Below are 21,381 nucleotides of genomic sequence, written 5' to 3'. Positions count from 1 at the left end.
CTGCTAATACGCAAGCTGGAGGAATATCGGTGTTCACTCTGCCGTTCAGGTTGATGATGTCCCAGAGACTCTTTTTATTATCCCTGGTAACTCGAGGTTGGAAATTGTCGCTCGGGGCTTCTTATTCTCAGTGCTCAGAAACAAAAATAATATGGTTTTGTGGTTTGTTGTTTTTTTTTTTAATAAGGGGTTGCTAAGTTAAGTGGCTAATTTGAGGAATAAACTGCGTGTCAATAACCGCTCTCACCTCATGAGAACAAATACACGGACAGAAGACCATATGCATACGTCTTTCCTTTTCCAATATCTTCCAGCCTAGGTGGTGACTTGCTAAAAATTGTGCTTTTCCCTTTATTTCTATCATTTAACTTACATTTTAAGCAAATAACTTCCTGAGTATTTTGAAGCAACCAATTAACATGCCAAATTAGGGTTAGAAAGTCAAATTTCCTTTTAGAAAAAAAGCCGTAATATAAACTATGTCCCAAACGCAGATATTTGAGAGCAGTTTAAGTGTAGTTCCCCTTTTTTTCCCCTATAAGAAAGGCTCGGTTTGCCCTCATGCCGGGCTGGATTAAGCTTCAACTTCTTTTTTTATTCCCTAATCAAGTTCCCTGCTTGACCCCAAAAACCCTCACTGCCCTGAGCTCCCGCTTGCCACCGATTCCACCGCCATCCCCTTGAGGTGCCACCTCTTCTGGTTTCCCATAAAAGATCCAGCCTTTTTCAGCCTGAACTGCTTTAGTCCTGAGTTTCTCCAAGGCCGACAGAATCTGCAACTTTTTATTCCTGAGGGAAAAAACTGGAAAAAAAATAACAAGAGAGAAAATTAGACAATATCCCATCAAATTAACTTGAAAGTCTGTGTGCTCATCTCATAAATAGGACAAAACAATTAATACGTCCCCAAAAAGGATTGTTCCTGGGGAGAGGGCAAGCACATGTGACACACTGAAGATTTCTTCTGCACACATATTTGTATTTGTCCCAGTATAACTCTTACCTCTAGGCAAAGATATATTTTCAAAGAGAAAAAGCAATTCTTTGCTCTTGAGACAATCAGTGCTACAGTTCTTTGCCATCACCTCTAATCAGATCTTTCTTACCCGTCCGCGTGACTCTATTGCACAGAATCTTCAGTGACTTAAGAAAAACCTTGGTTTTCCACCTTCTAGCTTGGTTTATACATCAGAACCTCGGGGAAGCAAATTTATTCCGACTCTCCTTTTCTTCACCTGTTTTTTTTTAATTCTACATGGTGCTGGATGTCCATGCACGGCTGTGTCTCCCAGAGGCTCTTTTCTTCTCTATTTATGGCTTTCCAGCTTAGATGGTCGGGATAAGCTGCCAACAGCCTCCTTGGGCACATCACCCCGTGCTGATCACTCTCGCTTTTTCTCCCCTTCAGATATAATTGGAAAGTTCCCTTAGCGATTGCAAGACTTAGAGGTCCAGAGTGATTACCTCCTCAACCCTTGAGAAGGGTTGTCTTCTGGGAGCCAGAACGCACCAAGATCAGAAAGTGCCGTGAGGTTATGGAGAAACAGCATCTCCCAGAGACAACATCCCAGCAGCTTGTAGCTATGGAAACACTGGAAAGATTTACCAATATTTACAAAGCCTGGAAAATCATAAAGAATACCCTACCCATTTCCAAAACAAAATGTCACCAACCTACTGGAGACCATAATTCTAATATCAAATTAGGAAATGGCAGGGGTACTAAGGACCAGAGAATAATACTTAGAATAATAAATGTAATGTTATATTTATTTCCCTCACTGAGAATACTATCACCACGTAGGGACAGGGCCTTGATGGAGCAACTGGCCAAGGAGCAAGCACTGGCTGGGATGTTGGGTGCAGAGGGTGGTGGGTTGTACTTGGAGGTTGGCAAGTGCCACAGGGGGTTGTTCTCTTTAATCTCTTTAAATAGAGCCAAGGGGGACACCACGGTGTTTAGGGGATCATCTCACAGTACCTGAGCAAGGCAAGTAGGGCAGACCCAGAGAGCTGAGCCAAATTCAAACAAGACTCCAGACCATCAGGCAAGTTGGTGATCATGAGGCAGGTCCAAGGTCAAGCCAAGTCAATCCCCTGGTCAGGGTCAGGTCCAGCAACTGCTGTGGAGGTCCATAGTCAAGCAAAAGTGGGGATCAAAGGAGTCCATAGGTGTGTACACTCATTGCTAAACTGGAAACCAGCACCCCCCTAGCATAACCCAAGAGAAGAACAAGCTCCCTGGGCTGAGCTTAAATAGAGCTGATGGGCAAATGGGCAGAGGGTGGGGATGGAGGCCCCAGGTGAGGCTGGTCAGGGCCATTAAGGCCTATTAGGTCACTCTGGGAGAGATTAATCACCGTCTGAAAATGCCCATTTCTCACCATTGAACACAGTGGAAGCCCAGAGTCACCGGTTCAGGTGTGACATCTGTCCCATAGGTACCTAAATGTGGATAATCCCACCCTTGCTGGAAAAATTGTTCTGCCCGGTGTCCACAGAGGGACATCAGCAGCTCCAGAGGTGGAGCCAGTTGTGCTTTATGAACCATTTGGGGCTCCTCTGAAAGATCGGAAATGCCTCTAAACACATTTTCATTCTGCTGGCAAGGTCAGACCCAAACCTTTGCATGGCCCGCAAGTATCTCAGAAGCTTCACGTGCGCTGGTCATCACTGCCGCTGTGTCTGCGCTCAGCGATAGCTCATCCACGTGTGATGTCTTTCAGATACCCAAAACAGCACAGTGGCTTTCAGAATTGCATTTCACCCATTCTTCTTCTTCCTCCCTTTCTTCTTCGACTTTTTCTGCTTATTTTTATTTTTCTTCTTTTTCTTCTTTTCTTTTTCTTCTTTTTCTTCTTCCTCCTCTTCTTCTTTCTTCTTCTTCTTCTTTTTTCTTTCTTCTTTTCCTCTGGTAAACCCTGCCACAAGAAACCCTGGGGGCTTTCTCCCAGGAGTCCACAAGGGACCGTATTTATAGCCCCATCACCCACAAGCTATTGGAGCCTGGGAAGGAGCACGTCTCTCTCTACATCAGGTGGTTAGTAGAGGTTAAGCGGATGCGTAGACGTTCTCCTCTGCATACGGGATAAACTCTTGGCTCCCATCACTCAATAAAAGCAAAGGCTCCAGAGGAGCCCTAATGCCAAGACTGCCTTTAGGCAGTGGGTCTTCTCCTTCACATCCTCATGTCCTCTTTTTTTGGGCTCTGTCGGAAAACAGCCTTACCAAAGTAGGTTTTCTTTATAATAAAAGGGAGTAATGGCTTGTGCAAATTGTTTTTCTTTTACTTAGGAAACTTAAAGCAAGATGAACTGATTTATGCAAGCGTTAAGTAAGGACAAGTCTTATTTTGCTATAAGGGAATGCAACATTTCAAATATATAGTCATTAACAAATCAGCCTTTGGAATCAGCAAGTTTTAAAATTAACTGTTTTCAAGTAAGCATCTTAACTTAATGCCCATGGTTTTAGGATATTTCGGCGTGCTGGAGCTCATAAAGGTATAAATCACAAACTTACCAACATGAATTTTATCCATTGTAAATGATATAAAATAATTTGATAAATGTGATTTGAAAACTGGGATTATAATTAAAAGCCAAGGGAAAATGTCTGGAGGTCATTAATGTTGTGTAATCTGTGATTTCACTGGGACTGTGACTTTCTCTTGCTCCAGGTTTATGGTTTTTATGCTTACGAGGTTCCTCTGAGTTGTCTTCCGAAACAAATTTCTTTCAAACTGAAGGGGAATAAAGATCAAATTCTTTTTTTTAACTCTGAAAACACACGTGCTAGAATAAATCCATAGTTTTAAGTATCCAGTCATGGGAGAGGGGGGAAAAAAAGACATTTGGATTGCTTCAACTCATTCCCTGTTCTTCTCTAAACGCCTCAACTGAAAACCAAAAAACGTACAATTTGGGTTTAGAAAATGTATCAGAATATACCAAAACGTGGCAGTTAAACTGATGATTGCTTGGAGTGAAATATGGTCCAAAAGTGAAACTCTACGCTTTCTCATTTTGATATTTTTCTTCCTTTTGCCTCAGCAGGTAACATCTCCCTACATCTCTAGCATCACTCTCTACAACCACTTGAAAGGACACTGTAGAGAGGTTGGTGCTGGTCTCTTCTCACAGGTAATTAGCGATAGAACAAGAGGGAATGGCTTCAAGCTGCAACAGGGGAGGTTTAGGCTGGACATTAGGAAAAAATTCTTCCCAGAAAGAGTGGTCAGACACTGGAATAGGCTGCCCAGGGAGGTGGTGGAGTCACCGTCCCTGGATGTGTTTAAGACTCGTTCAGATGTGGTGTTGGGGGATATGGTGTAGGGGAGAACTTTGTAGAGTGGGGTTGATGGTTGGACTCGATGATCCCAAGGGTCTCTTCCAGCCTAAATGATTCTGTGATTCTGTGATCCGTGTTACCTGGCTTTATTCTTTAGATAATGTAGAGGACAGATGCCTCAGAGCAGTGCCGAAAACAGGGGAGATCAATGTCTTTTTTTCTTGTAAAGCAAGTATTTCATTACCATGAGCAACAGGGTGTAAACGCTTTGCATTTCTCAAGCACGGCATTTTTTGCAGAAAAGTCCACGGAAAGGCTAACTGGAATATAATTCTTAAAAGCAGCTGTTTGGATGAATATTTACCATCATCAGACATTTGCCAAACTTATGTTTTCTACAATGTCTTTTTAAATATTTTCAGTGAAAAGGTAATCAGGTCTAATTTTTTTAGGAAGACGTCGGTGAATGTAATGGCATTGTCTTCCAAAAGCCATAGCTGTACTGTGCGTGACGTATGGACATACAGATACCCACACCTCTAATGGTATATGGCTTGTTTGCACTTGTGGTGAAATATTATTTAGTAGAGTCGGTGTTTTCCATAGGAATACTTGATTTAGACAAAGCTGCTTTTTTTCCAAGAGAGAACTCAGTGTAATCAGTAAATATTTATTTATCAAAGGAACCGTTTACAACCGGACAAGTGTAGGAAGGAGATGTTCTATTTTTTTTTCTTCTTTTATTTTTTCATATCCTCTTTTTATCACAGATACAAGTGAGGGAAGAAAATGTTTATCAGCTCTAACCACACAATTAATAAATTTGTCCTCCTGGGACTTGCCGAGAGCCCGGACGTTCAGCTCCTGCTTTTTGGGGTGTTTCTACTCATTTATGTGTTCACCCTATTGGGGAACGTTGGCATGATGACCCTGGTTAGGACCAACCCACACTTGCACAACACCCCCATGTACTTCTTCCTCCACCATTTGTCCTTTACCGATGCTTGTTACTCCACGGTCATCATGCCCAACATGCTGGTGTCCTTCATCTCGAGGAACAAAGACATTTCCTTCGCCGGCTGCGTGGCACAACTTTACAGCTTTGTTTTCTTCGGCATTGTGGAATGCTACCTTTTGGCCATAATGGCATACGACCGCTACACTGCTGTCTGCAGCCCACTGCGGTATGTGGTCATGTTGCCCAGGACGGTCTGCGTCTGGCTGGTCTCAACGTCCTACCTCCTTGGCTTTCTTTACGCAGCGATATACACCGGCTGCACATTTGGGGGACCTTTCTGCAATTCCAACGTAATCAACCATTTCTTCTGCGACATCGGCCCCTTGCTGAAGCTCTCCTGCTCCGACAGGTTTCTCAGGGAGAAGGTCATCTTTGCCTTCGTTAGCCTAAATGGGATTAGCACCAGCGGAATCATCTTGATCTCGTACCTGTACATCCTCTCTGCCGTTCTGAGGAAGCGCTCGGTGCAGAGCAGGTCCAAAGCCTTCAACACGTGTGCCTCCCACCTGATGGTCATCTCCTTGTTCTATGGGACAGGGTTCTTCATGTACCTGCAGCCCAGCACCACCCACAATGGCCTAGACAAGGTGGCCGCTGTGTTTTACACGTTAGTGACCCCCCTACTGAACCCCATCATCTACAGCCTGAGGAACAGAGAGGTGAAAGAAGCTTTTATGAGACACATGAAGAGTCTTCATCTGCGTTGAAATGGGGAGGGAGGGTCTGCCACTGTCATGAGCAAGTAGTTCTTTGGTCTCAAGGAGTCAGGGCTTATAATAAAGTTTAAATTTGATTTTAGCTTCCCAAAGGTTAGCATTTTCTTTCCCAGTCTTGTGCGGATGCAACGGTGGGGGAAGACTGTGGGACACACCGTGCTGTATTTTCCTTTCCATAGTTGTAAGACATAATCGTGGGGATGCGTAAATTTGTGGCCTTTAAGTTCAAACTCCTCTACTTTAGTCCTAAACGGATTAATTAGATGGGCACAGAGAGCTGCAGGGACTCAGCTGACGCTGAAACCCAATCAACCCAATCCTCCACGGTCATCACGTCTTACGATAGCGTCTCAAAACGCGTGCTAATTTTGACTGTCACGCAAATTTGAATTTGGAGGCGCCTTGTATAAAGCAGAAAACAGGTTTATCTGAACATAATAAACACGTTCATCTGAAAGGCACACCAGCTATTTTGGTGGATCTATAGGAACTTCAACACAATATTGGCTTTAAAAGTATTTTGGGCAAGTTTTCTATAATTCTGCAAATGACAGCAGGGAAGACTGCAAGACACTTTTTCAGAGGCAACTTTGATGCCGGCAGGATTAGTCTCAAAGTTATGCCAAATCATTTTGTGGATTTTGGCTAGCTTTTAGGCATAGCAGAAACAAATTGAGAACTTTATTTTAGTCTCATTAAAATGAATTTTAAAAAGCTTTATTGAAACAAAACGTTGGGTATCCTGAACAAATAGCACTCCGTGACTTCAAGCGGTCTCCTCAGAAAGGTACAAGTTATACATAGGTCCTTGGCGTGTCTATATATGTGGGATATGGCGTGACTTTGGCAATGAATGTTTATTTTGAATCAGGGATTTGCAGTTCCAGCAGTTTCTGCGAATCAGCCAAGCTGGGTTTTGTCCTCCAAGACAAGCACCATGCAACTCAGGCTGGGTACACTAATTGATTGTGTCCCTTCGCTCCCATTTGTTTGCTGGAAAAGAGGCAGAGGCAGAAAAAATGACACCGGAAAAATGAAACAAAACTTCAGATTAGTTCTATAGACTTCTTGAAGTGGGCATGAGCCAGATCAGAAGTTGGGTACTGAAGTAATGTAGTAGATATTTTCAGTAGATACGTTATTTGTGGCCCAGAAAAAATGTTTTGTTTTGTTTTTTTCACATCTGAGCTATCTGAAAGTGCTGAGACAATTCTCTAGCTGACGGCAGTAGAGGTGGAAAAAATAAGCGGAGGTAAATTCACAAAGCAGAAGGGAAGTGCGGCCCCTCCATCTGTATGTCTGTAGGGTGCTCAGCCAGGGACTGGGGCGCTCACTCAATGGTTCTGCATGGAAAACTACCTCCAAATACTCTGGAAAAGGTATTTTCCGCTCGTCGCCATCACTCTTGCACAAATAATATAGAAACACAACACGTACGGTATTCTCTGCAGCCGGGCAGGCAGTAGAGCCCCTGTGGGCTCAACGTTGCATCTCCTCTTGCTTAAAGGAGAGAGAGCTGTTGCCCACCCTCGAGCAAGTCAGAGGGGGCTTTGCCTGGCCGCAGCCCTCCAAACGAGTGCGCAGAGATTGCAAAAGTATTTGCCTTTCAAATACCTTGGGTAAACGTTTCGACCACCACTGAGTTTGTGAATAAACGGGAGGAAGCACTTGGCTTTTTTGCCCTTGGAGATTTTCAGTGAATTTCAGAATTTGCTTGATGATTCTCCAAATTCATTTGGGTTTTTTTGTTTGTTGGAGTATTGAATCCAAAAAAAAAAGTCCACAGAATTCTTTATCTGCTGTTGTGACACTTCATGATCAGTGGCATCGATATTGTGCCTAGGGATTGCAAAACACCAACATAACGGCAGGGACGTGGGCCATGTGAATTGGGAAACCGTGAGATATAAGGTGGGATTCACCGTCAAGCAGAGGAGGGAATTGAATCTAACATACTTGGTCATTGGGTCTTGGATAAAGTAAGAGATTCATGAATATCCCCTTGCTTTTATTACTAGGTGGTTGAGTAAGGTGGTTATTTGGCATCCCCCTGTCGCTGATGGAGACATTCCGAAAATGAGGATCTGAAATAGTTGGCATGAACATCTCCAAGAGGTTGGCTTGCTGCTTTCCTCTCTCTGTGCTTGTTACTAGCCAGCATGGTAAAGTCAAAGGAGGTTAAAAGGAGAGCTCAACTAAATCCAATCCATGGAGAAGCTAAAGAATTATAAAATGATAGAGTGGTTTGGGTTGGAAGGGACCTTTAAAGGCCATCTAGTCCAACCCCCCCCTGCCATGAGCAGGGACACCTCCCTCTAGACCAGGTTGCTCAGGGCCCTGTCCAACCTGGCCTGGAATGCTTCCAGGGATGGGGCATCTACCACCTCTCTGGGCAACCTGGGCCAGGGGCTCACCACCATCACCATAAAAAATTTCTTCATTACATCTAGTCTAAAGGAGGAAATGCTTTTGGAAACAAGTCCATGTAGAGCTCAAGACACAGACGGTAGCTCAGGTTGCCCAGGAAAGTTGTTGATGCCCCATCCCTGGAGATGTTCAAGGCCAGGTGGAGGAGGCGTTGAGCAACCTGGTCTAGTGGGAGGTGTCCCTGCCCACAGCAAGGGGTTGGAACTGGATGATCTTTAAGGTCCCTTCCAACCCAAACCATTCTGTGATTCAGCTGCCAGGTGTTTGCAGAAGGCAGCATGGGCATGTGCCTACTGGGAAAGGCAGCGGTTGTGGGGCCACTGGGCAAGTAGGGCCAGCGTCAGGGCTCATGGTCCTGCTGGGTCCCCTGGCACAGGAAAGGGTGGGAGACATGTGCTGAAGGTCTGTGTTCGGCTGCTCAGCAGGAGATGGAAGAGGAGGACCTCCTTGATGACTCGCTCTGAAAGGCTGCCAATGGCATGTGTGATGCCCAGGTGGCCAGCAGAGATGTGGCTTTGGGTGTGATTGGAACCGAGAGCACCTGGGGCAAGAGGAGTTTGTACAGGAAAGATCTGTTGCCCTTTAACAATAAGGGAGTGAGGCCCTGAGAATAAAAGAGGTCATAAGGCAGGACTTAAGCTGTAAACTGGGAGATACTGGTGGCTGTGGAAGAGCATTTTGACAGGGCTATCACGAAGCCTGGAGCTAATGTCCAGTGTACGTCTGAAAAGAACAAGAGGAGGGGAAAAAAAAGCTACATGCAATAAAATACAGAAGATAAATCGGACTGTTTACAGTATCTGGTGACAAGCACAAGCCGGTAGTAGAACGAAAGCAAGACTTGGAAATGTTTTCAAACCAAACCTGGAAGTCGGAGTAATAGGGTGGGGAAACAAAAATCCTTGGTGTCAAGGGAAGCTATGGTGTCCTCTATCACAAACCCAGCAGATAAATATTGTCCCAAGGCTACTTCTACTTGACAAACTGCCTCAGGGCATTCTTCACCTCCCTGTTCCTGAGGCTGTAGATCAGGGGGTTCAGCATGGGCACCACCAGCGAGTAAAAGACAGAAAAGGTCTTGTCCGTGCTCAGGGTGTCGCTGGGCCTCGGTCGGAAGTTGAGGGCGAGGATAGACCCGTGGAAGATGGTGACTCCAGCCAGGTGAGAGGTGCAAGTGGAGAAGGCTTTCTGCCGGCCCTTGGCAGAGCTGATCTTTGAGACGGCAGAGAGGATGAAGGCGTAGGAGACCACGACAGCCAAGATGGTCACCATCTCCACCAGTCCCCCGAGGCCAAATACCAGACGCCTGTTGACGTGGGTGTCGGAACAGGAGAGCGCTAGAACTGGCATGAGTTCGCAGTAGAAATTGTCAACCTTGGCTGGCCGGCAGAAAGGCAGGCTGAAGGTGAAGTCAGTGTGCACCAAAGAGTGCAGCAGGCCAAGCACGTACGAACCGGCCACCAGCAGGATGCAGACCCTGTGAGACATGATGGATGCGTAAAGCAAAGGGTTGCAGATGGCTGCGTAGCGGTCGTACGCCATCACGGCCAGAAGGAAGCACTCGGTGGTCCCAAAACCTATGAAAAAAAAAAGCTGGGCAGCGCAGCCGGCCAGAGAGATTTTCTTCTCCATCAGAAGGTTCATTAACGTCCTCGGCGCCACCACCGATGAGTAGCAAGCATCTAGGAGGGATAAATTGCTAAGGAAAAAGTACATGGGTGACTGAAGTTGTTTGCTGCTCCTGATCAGCGCAACCATGCCCAGGTTCCCTGCCAGCGTGATGAAGTAAATGAGGAGGAAGAGGACGAACAAAGGCCCTTTTAGTCATGGGTCATCCGTCAGTCCTGCAAGAGTCAACTCCGTAACTTGCTCGGTTTGATTTGCCGCAGCCATCTTCTCCAAAAGCGCCGCAAGTTACGTTCGTGGAGCTGGAATTAAAATAATAAATTAATGGAAAAAGACCAACAATCCCCGGCGCCTGTCCTGGCTAACCCTCTCAGGAGCGGAGGTTTGTTTCGTTTTAAATCAGCGTTCACCAGAAAACAATTTGGCAAGACAGCGGGAATTTTATTTCGGTATCAGTTATTCTGCCAAGTGTTCAATTTTTCACTCGTTCTGATACGTGTGTATATTTACCTATTGTACACGTGTAGTATATAGCACATTTCCGTGTAACTCTCCCAAGTTCTAATAAGAAAGAGTGAAAGAAAGGCTTCGGGGATTCCTATAACGAATTAGTGATGTCAATAATGAAAATAGACTTTTCGCAGAATTTGAACTAAAATACAACCTTTCAAATTTTAGGACACCTTCCCAGTGGAATTTTTTTTTTTAAAGATTATTTTGCTGGCATTCCTGCAGAGAGAAAAAAAAAATGAAAATCCCCTTTACTCTTCCATAACTTTTAATTTATTTTGCTAATTTGGGGTTACGTTTTTATGGAGTGTATGGAAACGGTACGGTGCCACCATTTGAGAGGAAAGAAAATTTTTTTTTAAAAAAAAAAAGATGGTACAACAAATCTTTCCCTTTATAACATCTTTCTCTATGTCATTCTAGAATTTGTCATTAGAACATCATTCTAAAATTCAGATTTAGGAATTTTAAACACGTGGAAATGCACCAATGCATCCCAACTTTTCATCACGAGAAACCGGTGAGAAATACGGAGCAGCTCTCCGGAGTGGTCCAGAAGCAGCCGCTGTAGCATAAATATATATTTAAGATGAACCAAGAAAACTGTTGGACAAACTGGGCCCACTTTTAGTCAAAGATCACGGAAAACACAGTGACTAAATCCCTTTAGGGGAATGAGTACGGCTTTCCCAGCAGGAAAATCAGGAGAAAGATCAGTGTAAAACTGGCATGAATGAGCCTGGTTTATATTCATAGTGGGAAAGTCAAAGTGTGTACATCAGAAAAACTCAACCGTTTATTGACAAAGCTACAGGGGGAAAAAACACGGCAGGAAAACCTGTGGAAATCACCAAACTCCTCTGCAATTCCCCAGCACTGCAGAGAGAAAGATGGATTATAACCGGTGTTTCCTCTGCTGACTGGCATTATAACCTTCAAAGAATTATATATAAAAAAAAAACCAAAACGGGTAATATAACCTTCAAAAAACTCCTGTGCCCTGTGATTTTCCTTCCCCTCTTGTTTATTGCTCTTGCGTGAAGAGAGCAACTCGTCTTGGTTTGGCTAATGAAGATATAATGAGGACAACCAAATTAATCTTTACACCCCTCGCCTCCGAAGGAGGAAGCCGTTTTCCTGCCCTCTTGCTTCCTGCAAGGAATTATATATGATGTTCTGCAAGGCTGATATATATATATATCCCCTTAAAATTATGGCTCACCTTAAAGTTTCAGCTATAAATCAAATCCGGGTCTCCTCTTCTCCTCAGCGGTTAAAATCTTGCTTCTGAGTTTCTTCCTTACTTCACGTTAAGTCATGACAGATTGCGAGGACACTTACACGTTCGGTCTGTCCAGCCTGACAGCTTTAATTGCTTTTTAACGCTCGTCTCTAATCCGCCGAGACTTCCGAGGTGCTTTTGTTGAGACATGGTTTGGGAGCCTTCCTTTGGGAGAAATGCAATTATTTTTGTATTCCTCTGTCAAGCATATATATGTGTGCATGTGTGTACGATCTCCCTCTCTATATATATGACAGAGGAATATAAAATAAAATAAAATAAAATAAAATAAAATAAAATAAAATAAAATAAAATAAAATAAAATAAAATAAAATAAAATAAAATAAAATAAAATAAAATAAAATAAAATAAAGTAAAATAAAATAAACCAAAATAATATAAAATAATATAAAATAAAATATGTGAATTACATACAGAGGTGCCTGTTTCTTGGGGGTGCGAGGAAATATCGACTGGGTGGAAAATTTACTTCAGCAAGAACATCGTTTATCCCAACTTTCAAGTTGTTTACTTGTGTTTTTTACCTGAAGTTATTTGTTTCTTAATGCTACGACAGAGAGACCTCCAGGGTATCGGTATCAATCCCCTTTCCGTAACTTCTTGGTGTATTACACAGAAAGTCTGTTTCTTCGTAGGCTTTAAGGGCCATGGAAATATGGCATTAATGGTTAAAAAAAATGGTGAAACAGTTGTTATTGACCCAACATGGCATTAAGTTATTTACACTTGCACATGGCCTGAGAAGCAGCTTTAGGGCCAGCAAAGGTGAGGCTCAGGTTGCCCAGATGTTTCCAGGAAAATTAGCACCGACACCTCGCTGTGACCTCTGCAAGGACCAAACACCTCGAACTCAACCTGCAACTTCACTTGCAGGAACCAAGTTTTTGGTGAAAAAGCCTTGTTAGAGTGCCAGGCCACAGGTAATAGCTTGAGAAACCACAGTGAAGAACTGCATGATTGAGTTATTAACTGATTAGATGATGTCCTGTAGGCCTTCAGGTCTATCCCATTCCCACCCAGCCCTGTAAACACTGGGTTTCCGAGAGATGCTCCGTAGAAAAAGGATTTCTGACTCTTCTGGGTTCTCCTCTGAACCTGAGCAGTCTGGAAACCTGTATCCAGTGCACAGAATCACAGAATGGTGGGGGTCGGAAGGGCCCTCTGGAGATCATCCCCTCCAGCCCCCGGCCAGAGCAGGGTCACCCAGAGCAGGTGGCACAGGAACGCGTCCAGGCGGGTTTGAATGTCTCCAGAGATGGAGACTCCCCCACCTCTCTGGGCAGCCTGTGCCAGGGCTCTGCCACCCTCACAGCAAAGAAGTTCCTCCTCGTCTTGAGATGGAACTTCCCATGGTCAAGTTTGTGCCCGTTCCCCCTTGTCCTGTCCCTGGGCACCACCGAGAAGAGCCTGGCCCCATCCTCCTGACACCCACCCTTTCAGTATTTACAAGCCTTGATAAGGTCCCCCCTCAGTCGTCTTTTTTCCAGACTGAGGAGGACCCAAATCCCTCAGCCTTTCTTCATCAGAGAGATGTTCCCGTCCCCTCAGCATCTTGGTAGCCCTTTGCTGTCCCCTCTCCAGCAGTTCCCTGTCCCTCTTGACCCGGGGAGCCCAGAGCTGGACACAGCGCTCCAGCTGTGCCCTCCCCAGGGCAGAGCAGAGGGGGAGGATGACCTCCCTCCACCTGCTGGCCACACTCTTCTTGATGCCCCCCAGGATGCCATTGGCCTTCTTGGCCACAAGGGCACACTGCTGGCTCATGGGCATCCCGTTGTCCCCCAGGACTCCCAGTGCAGTCTGTCTTTCTTTGAAGCCATTGAACAGAGAAATGAGACAAACAGGATGAATCAAGCTGTGTGGAGGGGCAGCTCACTGCTCTTTGACCATTGACAGCGCATGAGGTTGGGCGTCACCTCACCCAACTTCAGCCATGCAGAAGTTACATGTCTAAAATGTGTCAGTCGCCTGACTTCTCCCTTTAATTAAGGGAGATAAATTGTAAAGAAATTACCCTCAATACACCTTCATGCAGACTTCAGTGCAATTTTGACTCTCACTCAATGACAGCAATAAGGAAATACTCTCCTGGTCGCCAGCGTCCTTCACTCATTGCCTTCTCCCAACTGCTCTTCTCAGGGCAGCCTTCACCTCCCTGTTCCTCAGGCTGTAGACCAAGGGGTTCAGCGTGGGGGTCATGATGGTGTAAAACAGCGTGGCCCTCTTGTTCTCATCCAATGCATAGGTGGAGCTGGGGCGCAGGTACATGAACAAGATTGCCCCAAAAAACATGGTGACGACCGTCAGGTGGGAGGCGCAGGTGGAGAAGGCTTTTCTCCTGCCCTCCGGAGAGCGTATCCTCAGGACAGCGGGGAGGATATAACTATAGGAGACAAAGATGATGGTCATGGTGCTGAGACAGTTTATGCTGACGAGAGCAAGGACGACCACCTCGTAGGTGTGGGTGTCGGAGCAGGAGAGAGCTAAGAGTGGGGCTATGTCACAGAAGTAGTGGTTGATGACATTGGAGCGGCAGAAGGAGAAAGTAAAGATGAAAGCGGTGTGCGTCGCCGCGTGCAAGACGCCGATGGCATAGGAACCAGTGACAAGCCACCGGCACATCCATCCGCTCATGATGGTGGGGTACAGGAGGGGCTTGCAGATGGCCACGTACCTGTCGTAGGCCATCACAGCCAACAAGAGGCACTCAGTGACCCCAAAAATGACGAAGCAGCAGAGCTGGGCTGCGCACTCCAAGAAGCCAATGGTTTTCTCCTCTGTCAAGATCTGCACCAGCATTTTGGGGAGGACAACGGAGGAATAGCAGACATCGACAAAAGCCAAGTGGCCAAGGAAATAGTACATGGGGGTGTGAAGGTGAAGATCGGTCCTGATTAATATCATTATCCCAAAGTTCCCCAAGAGGGTGACCACGTACGTGGCCAGGAAAGCCCAGAAAAGGAGGACCCGGAGATCTGGGCGGGTGGTCAGCCCCAGGAGAATGAACTGATGCACACCAGTGTGATTGACGGGTGTCATTCTCTGCAACGCGTTCAACCTGCGGGAGATTGGTAAAGTGACAATGATTCAGGCAGCTTCCTCGGTGTCACCGAAGGGAAGCAGAGCACTTCCTACCGGAGGGTCATGAAATGTCAGCCGGACTCCGGATCACTCTGGGAAGAGCCAAGCCTTCGTCCAGCAGCTTCGAAAGGATCCTGGACCCAAAACCTACTTGAACGGTGAGAGTGCCCACCTGGGTCTCGCTCAGCATTTCTTCTCCTACGCAGCTTCCTATCGGTGCCTTCCTGGGGAAATTTAACACAGGAGGAAGGTCAATACACAGTACACAGTAATAAAATTACTATATTTAATGCATTTTGGTTTTTCCTTAGTAAATGACAGGTACATTTTGAAAATGATAGGGGCTTTTTAAAAAAAACAGAACAACGTGGAACAATCTGAATTGCAGAAATCGCAGAATTACTTTTCTTGTTGGTTTTGCCAAATGGAACAGAGCCAAAGTGCGCATTTTTCTTTCAAAACAGATATGAATACACAGTTTTCAGGATACACAGTCTTGACAACGCCATAGGAAAGGGTAAATTTGCAGTGGCACCGGGGAAACTAGCTTGGATGTAGAGCCAAAGCCATACAAGCAAGCACAGGAGGAGCTGAGCAGGGCAGGGAGAGGAGACAATCCAGCCCGTGCTGTAGGTATTGGGCACCCTCTTGCCTTGGCCACCAGGGCCATCCGTTGCCATTACAGTGGCACCTATGAAAAGACCGAATATGTCTCCTCGTTTCATGGCATCTAAACTTTAAAGCATCCTCCTTCCATGTAGGATTCCTTCTGCTCTTCTCAGTCTCCTTGCTGTAAATGAGGTAACTTACACCTCTGGTCCTTTCTTTCCTCCACCTCACCACCACCAAGTCCATCAGACAAAAAGGAAGGGGTGATTATTTTAGCCCCACGATGTCCCTTCATGCACCACTGCTTCAGAGCAGGGTCAGGGCTGAGGACTGGCCAGAAGATGCCCTCACCTTGGACATGAGTTCTCCAACAAAACTCAGATCTTCAGCGCAGGTCCACGCGGCTCCCTCAGCGACTGGGATGAGTTTGGCTGCTCCTCCAGACAATATGACCGGGGCCGTAATTCATCTTCAAACAAATGCCGAGAGTGTTTTTTAGAACTCTTTCCCTAAAAGCTGCACTGAGGATGACACTGATGCACCTTCCAGACAGCAGACAAACCCCCTCCCTACTTTTTAGTGTTTACGTGGTATTTATACTGATTTCTGTGACCTTGGAGGCATTTCAGTCCATGGAGAACAGAAGCTTGACAACAAGCAAAATCCACCGGGAATATAAATTTCTTCATCTCCAGGCTCATTAATGAAGCCCAGGAACAATTTGCTTTGAATATTGGGACTTAAGAAAATGTCTTCCCCCCTCTTCCATGCTGAGAAGAGAGAGAGGATGAAACGTGAATGTCTACATGATTCATCAAAAGCAAATCCCAAATTTTTCGGCAGTCAAGCCTGGTTATTTTCTTTCTCAAGCATCTTTCCTAGTGCCACTTAAGCTGGATTTTGTCAATGCAAAGATACTTCTTGCAACCATTTCTGCTGTCATCATCTCTCGTTGTTAGCACCCTCTTGCTCCAAAACCCACCCCAAATGTTGATCTTTGCCTTTTCCGGCTTTGATAAGAGAGCAACTGCCCCACCACTACGTTTTTGATATTATATTTTTTTATTATTATTATTTTTGTTATGAGCGTTAGTGGGAAGAACAAGGCAATGGCAATCACCTAAACTCAAATCAATACCAGAACTGCATCTTACCTAAACAAAATTCTTTTCCCTGAGATCCATCCAATGGGTCCAAGTGCCATGACACGTATGATCTACTCTGGCCTTGACGTGTGGATTCACGAAACACTTTCCTACCCACTTTCTCCAAGAGATTTAGTGTCCAGAGCTGCTGGTCTCTCTGTATTGGTTTGTTTGAGAAGGTTGCAACTTTCAGAACCTCCAACGGCTGCGTTTCAGAGACCGCTCATCCCTGCCATTACTAGCAGGAATGATATCGTCTGTCCATATGTGTATTTCTTTTGACAGTGAGAATTCAGAGCTTTTAAACCCCCTCAGACAAACTCTGCGTGTACCCAGGGTGCCTGGTGACAATCTCTCATCATCGCCGTCACTTCACAGCTGCTGCCGATGGCCCCATGGCCAAGAGGGATGACATCATCTAGTAAAATATATGAATATATAAAGAAAAGCACCAATTATTTTCACAATGTTATGATAAGGGCTTGGAGCAACCTGGTCTAGTGGGAGGTGTCCCTGCCCAGGGCAGGGGGTGGGACTGGATGGTCTTCAAGGTCCCTTCCAACCCAAACCATTCCATGATTCTATGATTCTATAACTTTTCTCACAAGTAGGTCCTCTATCAACTTCCACGGCAGACTTTTTTCTTCAATATTATTTTTTCCTAATGAGACTTGGGGCCAAAACCCTTAGCAGGCTGTCGACAGCCACTCCAGCTATTGCATCCCTCTGGGATACGGGCAGCTCTTAGGACCAGTTGAACACGACCAGCTCATAATTTCCCCTTCTCAAGTCACTCTGCCTTTATCTGTCAATGAACTCACCAAAGATCGACCCGATCCCATATTCACAGCTTACCTAAATGCTGTATTATTCACCAGCTGCCCAGATTTTCAGCAGAATTTGTGTTTAGGGGGACAAGAGCGGCATTTTCTGGCAGATGGCGAAGGTAGTTTCGAAAGCATCATCAGTTTGAAATGTTATGAAGTCTGCCAGATTGTGTCTGTGTTATTGTTTTTACTCGCCGTCCTTTTTCTCTTCATTGAATCTTAGTCACTCAGGAAGTATATAAAAACACAATCTGTGCTCAAGTGGGCAACGATGCCAAAAATCCTCTAATGAACTTTAATTTAAAGGAAGGCAGAAAGAAAACCTACCCCAAAAAAAAAGGCAGCGAGGGTCTGTGTGGCTTCTCTCCCTAAGACTGCAGCTCCCAAAAACTTGTCCTGAAAATGAGAGAAGACACCCAGAAAAATTCATTAAGTGGATTTGACACTTGGCTGGGGCATATCTTTCATGTTTGGAAACCAGCCGGTCTTCATGGGTTAACGGCAGCGCGTGGCTCCTTCCAAATATGCTCATAAACTGTGCTTGAAGTTTAATTTCCTCCCACCTAAATCTATATTATTTCAACGCTGACTTGAGGAGCACTGAATTGCTCAAAGGGAAAAATCAAATAAAATAAAATGATAAGGCGTGAAATGAATCGTTCAGTGGCATTGGCACGCGGTGCACGGGCCGTTGCTCGTCACCACGGCCAGTCCCCTGGTTTGGCGTGGGATTTCTCCTCGCGCATCCCAGCCTACAGGACTCCTGAAGGAAATGCCAAAACGAAATTGGAAACAGCGTTTTTTTGAGAAATGAAAAGCTAATTATGGGGTTGTTGTGTTGTGTTTGTGTTGTTTTTCTTTTTTCTTTTCCACCTCATTTGTAGCTACCCCGGTGGTTTTATTTAGCATACCAGCTGTTGAGTCTGAGCATGAATGTTGTCATCTACAGGTGCGGACTGCTTCATCTGACCATTCTCCACCCCGTTGCCAGGAACTCTAGGAAGCATTTCATCTTGCTCCAAAATAAACATCCCAAACAGCTTATCTCAATACTTACTAAAAGTTCCCACTTCTCCCCAGTGACTGCAGAGTCCCTGGAGCAGGACAAAGTGGTGTCTATTGTCTACACCCTGGTGAATCCCATGCTGAGCCCCCTGATCCGCAGCCTGAGGAACATGGGGGTGAAGGATGTTCTGGGAGACTCCTAGGAAGAGCTCTTGTTTCCTCCTGGATTCAGACTGGTAAGAAGATATAATTAACTAAATGCAAATAACTTGGACGTTCTTGAGGTGGGCTGAAAATAATGAGCAGGTGACTTTGAGAGCCATGAAAGCTCGGAAAATTCTCTGTCTAGGGTGCAGGGGGTAACTCAGGTTGAGGGAGGGGATTCTGCCCCTCTGCTCCGCATTCATGAGACCCCACCTGGAGTCCTGTGTCCAGCTTTGGAGTCCCCAACAGCAGAAGGACACAGAGGTGTTGGAGCAGGGCCAGAGGAGGCCCCGGAGATGCTGGGAGGGCTGGAGCCCCTCTGCTGGGAGGACAGGCTGAGAGAGCTGGGGGGGTTCAGCCTGGAGAAGAGAAGGCTCCGGGGAGACCTTCCAGCCCCTTCCAGGCCCTCAAGGGGCTCCAGGAAAGCTGGGGAGGGACTCTGGAGCAGGGAGGGGAGCCATGGGACAAGGGGGGAAGGGGTTTCCACTGCAAGAGGGGAGATTTGGATGAGATCTGGGGAAGAAATTCTTTGCTGTGAGGGTGGTGAGCCCCTGGCCCAGGTTGCCCAGAGAAGCTGTGGCTGCCCCATCCCTGGAGGGGTTCAAGGCCAGGTTGGACGGGGCTTGGAGCAACCTGGGCTGGTGGGAGGTGTCCCTGCCCAGGGCAGGGGGTGGCACTGGATGGTCTTTAAGGTCCCTTCCAATTCTAACCATTCTATGATTCTATCTCCGTGGGATGCACAACTGTGCAGAAACACTTGGTTTGGTGCAAAGGCCATACTGAATAGCTGAACTACACGTGTTAGGGACCGGGTCCTTAAGGAAAAGCAGAAGACACCACATAAATATCCGCAGCCACCCACCGTGGACGTTGCTGGGACAGACAAGGACAAACTTGCTTCCTCTGCCCTGTGAGATGAGCCAGTGTGGGGATGTCACACGGAGACTGTCATCACGCCTTTGTTCTTGTGATCTCTAAACTTGTGATCCCATCTGGGCTTGCCTGGACAAGACCATGAGCAAAAAGGGACAATAAGGGATATGGTGTCACCGATAGCCAAGAAGATGAATCTTCAAGGGGATTCTTTTTTCCTTTTTTTGTCTCCTCATCTCCCTGCCCACCCCTTGTGTTACCTGATGAGAAACATTAGAATCAACATGGGAGGCCAGATGAGAAAATCATCAAGCCGACCGCGGCACCTCTGAGAAGCAGCCAGCACCAGGGGCACCTGGAAGGTCTTCACAAGCCTGGTTGGAGCACGGGGGAAGTTGCAAGGAAGCAGCAGGACACAAGTCATGTTCTAATCTCCCTATGGAAGAGTCTATCGCTTCGATTGGCTATGAAAGAGCTTAAATACGTAGGTTTTAGACTGAAAATGTCAGGTGAGATGAATTCCAACTTCTGTAGGCGCAAGCGTGCCCATGCTCGGGTGTGCAAACACATGCACACCCAGAATGACTGCTGGTTTTAGTAATGTAATGTCTAGTAATGCCTAAAAATAGAGATCTTTCCAGATACGCACATTTGTAATGGTGAGTTTCAGGGCGTTCATCCAACCATTCAATGTTTGCTCATGCAAAACAGAAAACTTAACGAGACGGTGCTTTTACTGGTATGACTCCTGAAAACAAATCTAATGGAGCCGCGTTGGTTGGTACCAGATGGCAAACCTACACGTGTTTGTCCTCAACGGGTATCTCCACTTCCTCCATGCGTACTTCAAATTAAGGAGTCCCAATGTATGGGAAATTTAGTGCAACGCTGAGATTGAGGCTTCCCATTCACAAAAGTCGGGGAACGCACAGTCAGCAAACACTTACAGAGAGAGATATACACATACACATGCGTACAAGTATGTACTCATATTTTCACATCCTGTTTCCTATATATATTTTATTAAGAATTTAATGCGTTATACGCAATACATAGGAACTGCTTGTGTGCACACCTGTATGCATAGCACCACACCCAATGTGCGTATGTACGTGTGTTCACAGAAAATGAAGCCTTCGAAGTGATTCAAAGTGATGAAAACACCAAACTGCTGTTTGATATAAAATAGCACAACCGAAAACCATAACAGCACAGCCCTTCGCAATACAAAATTTGCTCTGCTTTCTTCTTTCGCGCACACGCGCGTGTGTGTGTGTGTGTAGCTGCATTTTGGTACTGAGAGCCACACCAGCAACATGGAAGCCCTTCTCTTTGGTGGTGTCCCCAGACCCCGCACTGCAAATATCAAATATCTGCCGTGATCCATGCCTCCAGATCAGTCCCATTCCTGTGCCCACGGAGGGGAGGAACCACAGTTCGGTCACCAGCTTCATCCTCCTGGGGTTCACCACTGACCCAAAGCTGCAGCTTCCCTTGTTCATGGTGTTCACCTCAGCCTACGTCACCACCCTTGTGGGCGATACGCCGTAGCTCACGGCTCCACACCCCAATGTACTTTTTCATTGGGAACTTGTCCTTCCTGGATCTCTGGTATTCCTCCATCTACACTCCCAAGATCCTGCTGAACTGTGTCTCCGAGGACAAGAGCATCTCCTTCACTGGTTGCGCTGCTCAGTTCTTCGTCGCCGGTGGCTTGGCCTACACCGAGTGCTACATGCTGGCAGTGATG

At 46.0% G+C, this 21,381-nt stretch overlaps 4 protein-coding genes across 4 annotated transcripts in view; 2 read left to right on the top strand and 2 right to left on the bottom strand.

The window, feature by feature from the left end:
• Positions 1-5,079: 5,079 nt before the first annotated feature.
• On the top strand, positions 5,080-6,015 carry LOC134514969 (olfactory receptor 5AP2-like). Its single transcript, XM_063333434.1, has one exon. The coding sequence runs from the start codon at positions 5,080-5,082 to the stop codon at positions 6,013-6,015; it is 936 nt and encodes a 311-aa protein (XP_063189504.1).
• A 3,408-nt stretch (positions 6,016-9,423) lies between these two features.
• On the bottom strand, positions 9,424-10,359 carry LOC134514988 (olfactory receptor 5T17-like). The gene is given in 1 exon segment (XM_063333467.1): positions 9,424-10,359. A coding segment is annotated over 1 exon segment (921 nt). The 5' UTR covers positions 10,345-10,359.
• A 3,637-nt stretch (positions 10,360-13,996) lies between these two features.
• On the bottom strand, positions 13,997-17,081 carry LOC134514973 (olfactory receptor 5AR1-like). Its single transcript, XM_063333438.1, has 2 exons — positions 17,055-17,081; positions 13,997-14,893 (listed from the first exon to the last, which is right to left on the bottom strand). The coding sequence occupies exons 1-2, from the start codon at positions 17,079-17,081 to the stop codon at positions 13,997-13,999; spliced, it is 924 nt and encodes a 307-aa protein (XP_063189508.1).
• A 3,966-nt stretch (positions 17,082-21,047) lies between these two features.
• LOC134514990 (olfactory receptor 9G19) overlaps positions 21,048-21,381 on the top strand; it is a 1,837-nt gene continuing 1,503 nt past the window's right edge. Inside the window, exon 1 of the mRNA XM_063333468.1 lies at positions 21,048-21,181. Within this exon, the coding sequence (XP_063189538.1) occupies positions 21,132-21,181 (50 nt within the window). The 5' untranslated portion in view covers positions 21,048-21,131. The remainder of the gene's footprint in view (positions 21,182-21,381) is intronic.

The sequence above is a fragment of the Chroicocephalus ridibundus genome, chromosome 4 (genome assembly GCF_963924245.1).
Source record: "Chroicocephalus ridibundus chromosome 4, bChrRid1.1, whole genome shotgun sequence".
NCBI lineage: Eukaryota > Metazoa > Chordata > Aves > Charadriiformes > Laridae > Chroicocephalus > Chroicocephalus ridibundus.
The sequence above is the reverse complement of the archived record's forward strand: the minus strand, read 5'-3'. Positions and strand labels throughout refer to the sequence as shown.

Coding starts and splice junctions, on each gene's coding strand:
- LOC134514969 (XM_063333434.1), top strand. CDS start 5,080: ATGTTTATCAGCTCTAACCACACAATTAATAAATTTGTCCTCCTGGGA.
- LOC134514973 (XM_063333438.1), bottom strand. CDS start 17,081: ATGAGAGATTGTCACCAGGCACCCTGG. Junction 14,894..17,054: donor ATTGTCACCAGGCACCCTGG/GTACACGCAGAG, acceptor GGTGTGCATCAG/TTCATTCTCCTGGGGCTGAC.